At 37.4% G+C, this 9,373-nt stretch overlaps 1 protein-coding gene across 1 annotated transcript; it reads left to right on the top strand.

Annotated features, from left to right (window-relative positions):
• The first annotated feature begins 4,284 nt into the window (after positions 1-4,284).
• Positions 4,285-9,373, top strand: LOC142398264 (retinal homeobox protein Rx2). The gene is made up of 3 exons (XM_075482229.1): positions 4,285-4,576; positions 7,608-7,864; positions 8,936-9,373. The coding sequence occupies exons 1-3, from the start codon at positions 4,285-4,287 to the stop codon at positions 9,371-9,373; spliced, it is 987 nt and encodes a 328-aa protein (XP_075338344.1).

Raw genomic sequence — 9,373 nt, 5'->3', positions numbered from 1 at the left:
AGGATTCCTTATTTGCTTCACTAAATTAATATGTCATCTTCATATCTGGATTCATCTTCTCCATTGACAATTAATTCAATGATTTGACACTTTATACAAATTACCTGTGTAAAAAATAATAAAGCGCTCTCTTTTTTTTTTTTTAATCTGAGTTTTGGGCTGGGCTTGATAAAGTAGATGAAACTAACTTCCAGTACTCCAATAAGCCTGTTCTTCCAGATGTGGTTCTCTGTATATGTGATCCAAATAATTCAAAGTGGTTTGTTTCTACATAGTAATACATTAAGATTGATATAGATGTTATATTAATGCTTTGCTGTTGTTCCTGCTTGTGCCTTCTGTTACTTGAAATTCGGATTTGTTAATCTGCTTCAGTTTAATTAATAAAAAATGTACCAAACAATGTTTTTTTTTGTGTGCATGTCTTATGTGAGATATATCTAAGAGATAGTTAAAAAAAAAAATAATTCAAGCAATTCATTTCAACGCCCTACATTGTTGTACTGAAATGAAGACAGATAACTTTAAGTTAATTTTAGAATAATCTAAGTCTTGCAATGCATCTCATGGACTCAACACTGAGTGAACACATTGCAACATGTTCAGCTTTTTCTTCACATTTCAACTGAAGCTGACCACGTGACCAGTCAGCACTTAACCCTCCCTTTCCATCATCTCCCTGTCCTCCCCCTGCAGCTCACCATCCCCCTTTCCCTCTGTAAGCTGACACAGCGCCTTTAAACATTAGCTGCTTTCTTCCTAATAGGATCTCAGGGATTTACGTTGTCATCTGATAAAACTAAGGCGCTTGATAGCTGTGCTGCACCCTCTTAACCAATTTGCACTCAATTAGGATAATAGGGAAACAAGCAAAGAGGGACAGCTTTAATATATTAATGTGATAAAATGATTATCAGTTTCTCTTGCCTATGACTTGGGTGCTATTAGGAGCATCTCACAAGGCTATAAATTAATATCAGACATTAATGAAGTGTGTCAGACAGTAAAGGACATCAGAAACATTTAATTCAATAAGATCTGGGACTGGATTAGACATTATCTGTCAAAAGTGACAACAGCAGCTCTGAGTCCAGATGTCCAAATACAAATGTGAAAGCAGACAATTTGATTCAGACTTGAAAGTGTGATATTCTAACAATTATCTCTATGGGCATCCATATAAGGACCCTTCGTACTAAACATACTAAATTCCATTCACATGGAAGTGAGCCATCATTTGAGGTAGAAATTGCACATAACACAACCAACACCAGGTTTGGAGTAGGTTAATGTTCTTGAAGGCATTTGATAGCATCAATTTTCAATATGAAGTTGTTATTTCTTTCTATAGAGTGCATGCAGGTTACTTGACAGCATGAATAGATGTCACAACATATTTTCTAAACTGCATCACTGCTTGACGACACCAATAATCATTCATTTGACATAATGGTATCAGCCTCCAAGTACAAATAATGTCTCTTTCAAGCCTTGCTGAAATAAAACTTTGATAACGTGAAATATTTGCTGAGACAACATAAGAGAAAAACAAAACTGGCATTTATCTACAATCTGCAAAACAATGTGTTGCTCTTCTTTGTTTAGAGAAAGGTTTAGGGGCCTGACTTTCTTTATAATCACCATATGGCAGCAACCTGTTTCATGGCAAATCCCCTGCTGTGGGGCCATCTTGAAGATCTTTATTTCATTCACAGGCAAAAGTACAATATAATGGGCTTTTGAATCTCTCTATTCTTAGAAGACAACGTTGACAACCAAGAAATTGCTGCCAGCCAAAGCCACTTAACCCACAGCAAGGCTGTGCATAGATAGCACTGGCAATAAGCTTAGCATTTTAACATTCCTCAGCTGCTTGACCATGTCCCTGACTCGTAGTCAGTTTGGCAAGTTCATGTCAGGACATACAAATGTATTCACTATTTCACAGAGAAGCGTTATGCAGCACTTGCACTGATTTAAAAAAAAGAATTGGCTATTTTGAAAAAAAATCCACATACAGCACAAGAGTACATATGTACATATAAGAAATAAGAAAAAAAATTTAAAGCATAGAGCTCCTCTCTTAGAAAGCACTATAGGAAATTGTTACTTGAGGAAGAGTCACACGATCAAAGAAAAAAAAATCTTTTTAAACTATCACACAACACCAAGGAGGGGATTATGATGCTAACATGACATAATAACAAATGTAGCATGCTCTTGTCTTGACTTAGCTATTGAAGATTAAAACCAATGCTTGTCATCTAACAAATGTTCTGTTATTTAAATCTGCTTTCATATGTCAAATGTGCGCAATGTAGTGCTGAAAAAAACGACTTTCTGCACCACTTTTCCATGTTGGATTTTGTGTTTGCCGTGCAAACAACTTCTAAATATATCCTCAGGTAGGGGGAGTGAGGTCAGAGGAAATCTCTAGTGAAGTCTTTAGGCTCATTAAGGATGGGCTTGATCTCTGCAACACCTACTGTAGCTGCAACAGCTTTGGTTGTGCCAGCTGGCAAATGAGAAACCCACAGGCTGCAGGGTGACACCCTTCACCCCACCGCCACCCAATTCCATTGCTCTGTCTGCTTAATTTTATCACGCATATATTTGACAGATGTAAATAACATGGATCTGACTCAGGATCTCAACTCAAACATTTTAAAGGAGCTGTATGGATTAGGTGGACCATAAATATATCTCACTAATTGTTTCCCTTTGAACTGTCACTTACTTTTGTCCTGCATGTCTGTGCTTTAATATGTAGACTGTTGGGTTTCTTGTTATGATGTAAATAGTATAGATTATTGCAACCTTAAGATGTATCAGGTATGTATTATACTTTCTTTTATAACAACAAGGCAAAATTTCCCAAAAGAAAAGTCATTATAATAACTTTAATGAGTAAAACAGATAGTTCATATAATTTTATAAACCCTGCTATTCAAAAGAAGCTAAGCTATATTTAGATGCCTCCTTCTATAAAACTTTTTTTCTATTTTTACAGTGTGTAGCCATTCAAGTTAAAAGTCCATCTCTGTCTTTTCTTTCTTACATTGTCTATAATGAAGGGATTAGTGAAAACTCCCAATACAAGCCATTATCTTTCAGACAATGGATTATTTGAAAGAAAGTTTTGTTGAGGCTTCATTAGCAATGGCCTCCCTCTGTGGTCTGAAAGCAGGACACATTTGGAGCAATTACTTGACCAGAAAACAACTGTCAGTCATTCTTAAAGGGGAAGGATTCTAATTAATAAACCTCTTAAACCCTTTGGTTTTACTACCATTCCCCCCGCCAGCATTGTTGTCTGATGTGGTTAAGAAGAGTTTTGTCAGAAGAAAAAGACATTACATGCTCTTGTTGCACAGATCTTCAGCTGTAGATCCTTTGCTCAATTGTTTGCAGGGGATTTCAAGGACTTAGCCAGGAGTAACAAGTGCCTACAGTAGTGTCACTTGTCCATTTGTGGACTACAGAGTCGCCATGTGCGAAGCATAGCCTGTGTCAGGAAACCTACAGAAGGTAAGATTATTTCAAGTGCTTCTTATTGTTCATCCTGCCAATTATGTCATTTATCAGTACTCGGTAACTATTATGCTTATTGACGTTCAAGTGATAGATTAAAACAATATCTTCCAAGTGCAGTTTACTTTTTCAGCTCCTCTCAAGGTGGTCTAAAAATGTCACGGAATACATTTTTAATTCAAGTCAACTGCACGCCGAAAGATTTTAAAACTCTGACTGATAAATGATGGGAATCATTCTTGAGAAGGAATTACAAACTATAAACCAAATATATACAAAGACTCAACAAGTGTCAGTGTGCCAAGCAAAGATTTCTTTTTTCTGAGAAGGCCTGGATGAAGTGTTTAAGGAATATGTTCACATTAGATGTAAAAAAAAATAACTTATGTTTGTTCATACATATCTTGCTGACAAGTTTGATTCCCTTTATGATTCTTATGTGTTCTTTATAAAGAATATCATGAAGAACTTAATTACCAAACAAATATAATTTTACTGTTTGACAGTGTTGTCCTTTTTCTTTTCTCTTGATCATTTGCAGACAAAGATGCAAGTTAGTTCTCCTTTAGTGGAAGCAATACATACAACCTCACTGAAGTGATTCTTGGAGGATACAAACCCCACGCGCCATTTGATTCTGCTCCATAGCACAAAAAGTAGGACAAAAGCTCTGTGTAACGATTACTCTGTCTTGTCGTAAGCATTTTGCTTTTTTTCTGACAAGGCATTGAGAAAGTGTGTCCGAAGGCTCGGATGCATTTGTCAATGGATACCCTTGGAATAGTGGACGATAGTGGACATGGAATAGTAGACAACTATGACATGGGAAAAGGTGCTGGGTCAAGCAGTGGAGGCAGGGTCCACAGCATTGATGTCATATTGGGATTCACTAAAGACCAAGAGCCTCTTCTCCATTCAGTCGGAGGTGATGACAGCCCAAAAGCCAATGGAGCAAACCAGCAGGACCCTGAAAAGCAAGTCCCCTCAGACCCCTATGGGCACCTGCCAGAGCTAGGTGACAGCTCTCAGCATTCATCCTACCACGGTGAGTCTTCTCAGGAAATACACTATTACCAGGCACAAGACCTCTTATCAAATTGCAAAAGTTTTGCACCAGTGCACTTTAATGTAACAGGTTTAGCATTACCTTTCAGCAGCTGGTTTCATGTTTATGATACTGGTTCTCTGAATCAATGATGTGAAGTATTTCAGTCTTCCTTGTATTGAAGTAGAGCATTTGGGAAAACATTGGCTATAAAAGCAGCAAAGGTGGAAGAATACATATATCTAAAAAATAAATCCCTTTCTTGTATAAGTAGACCTCATATTTAAAGTCCAACATCAGAAATACAAAATCCAGCCAAAGAAAGACTCATATCAACAATAACAAGTTGTCCAAACTGCTGAATCTTATTTTAACATTAAAGTTTCCAGCACATTCCTTTAGTATTTCAACATATTTTTTCAGAAAAACACATCAGTGAGTCCTTTATGCTGAGTAAGTAATGCTATTTCATATCAAAAGGAATGAAAGAAATGAGTTGTATGTAATTTTACATGCACGTATTTCTTCTGAATTGTCAAACACAGGCATGGCTATTAACATAATTATCTATTACATTCGATTCACATGTTTTACCCTCTGGGTGTTATACATTGAAGCTTACTGGCACTACTTGATGGATGGGAGCCAGAATTAATGCAATTAGTTACATCCATGCTTCTCTTGCTCTGCTTATTGTGAGAAAGGTGTATTTGGAAAGCAACCTTTTCTCTTTTTGCTCTTTGGTTATTTGGACATAATTCTGCGCTGTCCTGTGGATTAAAGCCATGTTTGTCTAGACACTTTTGCTGATCAACTATTGGGTCTGGTTGCAAGATGGAGGCTAACAAGCCACTTAAGTTTGCCTGTTGTTGGGCCTGACTACTAATCAACCACACTTTAGTGTAAGAAAAGAGGGTTTTTCATACTTAGTTTCTTTTGTTTTGATTCAGTATTGTTTAACATTAACTTGTATCAGAAAACCTCTGTCAAGATGAAAATGTTTTTTTTAGACCCATTAGATGTTCGGTGCCCACTGAAGTACTGTAATATTTTGCATTGATATGAACAAAAAAGATTACCTTCTGCACTTTGGAAAAAGCTAGAAATTGACAGAATAGAGTTCAGTACATTGTTATTTCCATCTGCACATGTATTAATTAAAAATCTGAGAATGGACATGCTTGAATGTGGCTATAGTATTAGCTGCAGTTACTCAACACAAAATGTCTAATGCAAATGGAATGAACAATAAAAAAAATACACATTTTAATAAACAAGAGTCAGATGCAGTACTAAATATATATTCAATGTAATGGTGATGGCTGAATGAAAACTAGTATGCACCTGCTGTTTCTGTTTAAAGGCTGAAAAAAATAATCATGGAGATGCTGTCAGCTACAAACTTTAATGTTGCTACAGAGCAGGTCTGTCCAACAGTAGTGAAAACTTTTCACTTTTAGGATCCATTTAAAGTAATCCCAGCTCACCACATACTAAGGCTTTCTGCCACATTTTATTTGATTTTTTTTTTATTAATGAACCACTGTCAGGATTAGCAATCTATTTGATTTTTTACCAAATGTCTATTTGTGAGCTTTGCTGGTCAGTTGAATTATTTTTAATAACTACACATTGCTGTGATGGTTGTCAGTGCCTGTAACAAATACAATTGTATGCTGAGAGCTGATGCTGGGACAAAACTGAGATGGATATCATAAGCCACCATCCTACTCATTATCTCTTTGATTAAACTTGGAACAATCATGCCCTCCCCGCATGGAATTACAATTTAAAACCAACAATTTAGACCGTATTGCTCTAAACGGTTTTGTATGATTAATGAGCTTTGGTGCATCACTCACATGGCTCACTTACTCTTCATCCATTTCTTTGAAAACACAATCTGCGCCATGACTGTTCACCTGGCTTGTGATGAAGCCACCTAAAGTCTCTTGTTAGATTAGAGGACACAGGGACTTTCAGGTTTAACTAGCAGCATCTGTTACTATGGGATTACTGTAAGGAAAGAATTCAGTGAAAGACATAATGTCAGTTGGTCTTACCAAATCCATGAGGTTTACAAGCCCTTGAGGCAAAGGAAAAAAAAAGAGGGGGGTGGGGGGCATCTGTCATTAAGATGTTTCATCATGTAGGAAAAATAATGATTTCACTTTAAGAGAAACATATGTGTTTAATTTATTTATCTATATATTCATTTATTCAATTTGATAAGGTGTTTGTCCCAAGACTAGACAAATGATTATATACATTAGATCGAATGTATGACGTAATGATCGAACTTTTCAGAAATTCAGTGGAACGTGTTGTATGGCATTAAATTAAAAGTTAATATATTGCTAACAAGGTAGAGAAGGTGGGAAGAAATGTGGAGTCTATTAGTCCATAGAAAACATATAGTTTTACTTTTTAAATAAGTGAAATGCTCTGTCCACTTTATTTTGTCAGAACTTTTTAGTCATTACTCTCCCAAAAAGGGGCTTCAATGGGTTAAATTCCAAATCCAGAAAGTTACCGATGAATACATCGGTGAAGTTTTTGGAACTTACCAGACTTGCTAAAAGCACAAAACAAAGAGCTGATGTTGCTGAACTGGTAGCATCTTTGCCTAAAAGGTTTGCCTTTCAGATACCTATCAAAATCAACAATTGCTCCTCCAGCACCTGATTACATTGCTCTCATGTCAGTGGCTTTACTTAACTGAGTAAGATGTGTCAAAGTGGTACTTTTTCACCATCTCTAGCTGTTTACTTGTGTGATACAAGCTGGTTGTTTACTCTGAGTGTTCCTGAGATTATTTGTTTGTCTGTACATATACGCTATTAACTAACAAAACAAATTTAAATCAAAACCTTTTTTAATTCCCTTCATATTGTATTTGAAATATTGCCAGCATAAGTCTCAAACAACCACTTTGAGAAAGGTAGATAAACCTAAATTCTTTGTTAGGCTATAGTGTGGAAAAATTATAGATGACTGACAACTTTCAAACTTATCCTGTCCTTCATTTCAGAATCTAACCTCTTCTCTGGTGACAAATGTGATGGAGAAATGAGCAATCTGCACAAGGAAGTGGACGTTGCCGAGGGGTCTCCCAAGTCTATGAAAGATGAAGAGCACACAAAAAAGAAACACAGAAGAAATCGTACCACCTTCACCACCTATCAGCTTCATGAGCTGGAGCGAGCTTTTGAGAAGTCCCACTACCCAGATGTCTACAGTCGTGAGGAGTTGGCAATGAAGGTCAACTTGCCTGAGGTTCGAGTTCAGGTAAAGATGTAAACAAAACGACAGTATGGCTAATATAACTAGAGCAGCATTGCATTGAATATAAGTCATTTGAACAATTTATTCAACAAAAATCAAAAACAGAAATATCTTTATGCATTTTGCATTGCTGTCCATCAATCTCTAACACTGGATCGAAAAAATGTTTTGACAACTCACAAAGTTCCTTCAGCTACGATATGTTTGTGGTCATGTTTCTTACATGTGACAGTTTGAAACATGGATTCCACAGGCCTCTACTTCTCTTTGTTTTCACAAGCCTTTTCTTGGTGGTGGATTGCCTGTCTGCTAACAAGCTCTACCTGCAATTCAAATTCAGCTGGCCTCACATTATGCACAGGAACTCTTTGTTATGATGCAGAATCAATGGTTGCAAGCTGCCCAGTCAATGAAAGAGTGAATATATTTGCACCTGTGTCTCAAAGCTGATATGAGCTTCATCTCCTAAAGAGTTGACTGCGATTCAGTGCCAGATATAGGCTACCTATCTACTGTAACTGCAGCCAGCCACAGTCCAGAGCATATTAGTCCAAAAGGCCTGGTCTGTGTTGTACATGCAAACTATAAGCTCCTTTTCAATCTTCATTTGGGATAGCCAGGGCAATAGCTCCATGTAACTACCTGCAGATCAGGTGTGCTAATTTTGGGTTTCTAAAGGAATTTTGGTTTTCAGTGCTTGCAACTTTTTACATAATAAAGTGTGCTCATTAGTATAATTTGAGCTGAATAATTCCATGTAATCAATTTGTTATCAATAACAAGATAATTCCCTAATATATGCCACAGTTCAAGTGAAAATTACACTTTTGATTTTCCAAACATGTGAAATAATTAAATGAAAAAAAGAATTAAGATATAAAAATGTAAAAATCCCGTGTAATTTCAGTCCTCCCACAAACATGCATGTTAGGTTAATTGGCGTCTCTAAATTGTATCCTGCCTCTCGCCACATGACTGGGATAGGCTCCCTGCAACCCTAAATTGAATTAAGCGCGTACAGAAAATGGATGGATGGATGCATTATTTCATTGTGTGACATTTCTCTCTGCCCAGGTGTGGTTCCAGAATCGAAGAGCGAAGTGGAGACGTCAAGAAAAGATGGACACTAGCACCATGAAGCTCCATGATTCTCCCATGCTATCCTTCAATCGTCCTCCAATGCCTCCAAGTGTGGGGCCGGTACCAAACCCAATGCCACTGGATCCCTGGCTGACCTCGTCCATTTCCAGTGCCACACCCATGCATACTATTCCAGGTTTCATGGGTTCACCACAGGCCCTGCAGCCCACTTATTCAAGCCACAGCTTCCTCAACACCCCGCCTGGCATGGTTCAAGGTATGCAGTCCATGGGCCCACCTCCATATCAGTGTCCGCCCAGCTTCAACGATAAATACCCAGTGGAGGATGACAGGAGTTCCAGCATTGCAGCACTCAGGATGAAGGCCAAAGAGCATATTCAGTCAATGGATAAAACCTGGCAGCACATGTGA

Source organism: Odontesthes bonariensis, chromosome 14 (genome assembly GCF_027942865.1).
Source record: "Odontesthes bonariensis isolate fOdoBon6 chromosome 14, fOdoBon6.hap1, whole genome shotgun sequence".
Lineage (NCBI taxonomy): Eukaryota > Metazoa > Chordata > Actinopteri > Atheriniformes > Atherinopsidae > Odontesthes > Odontesthes bonariensis.
This window is presented reverse-complemented; position numbering and strand designations above follow the sequence as displayed.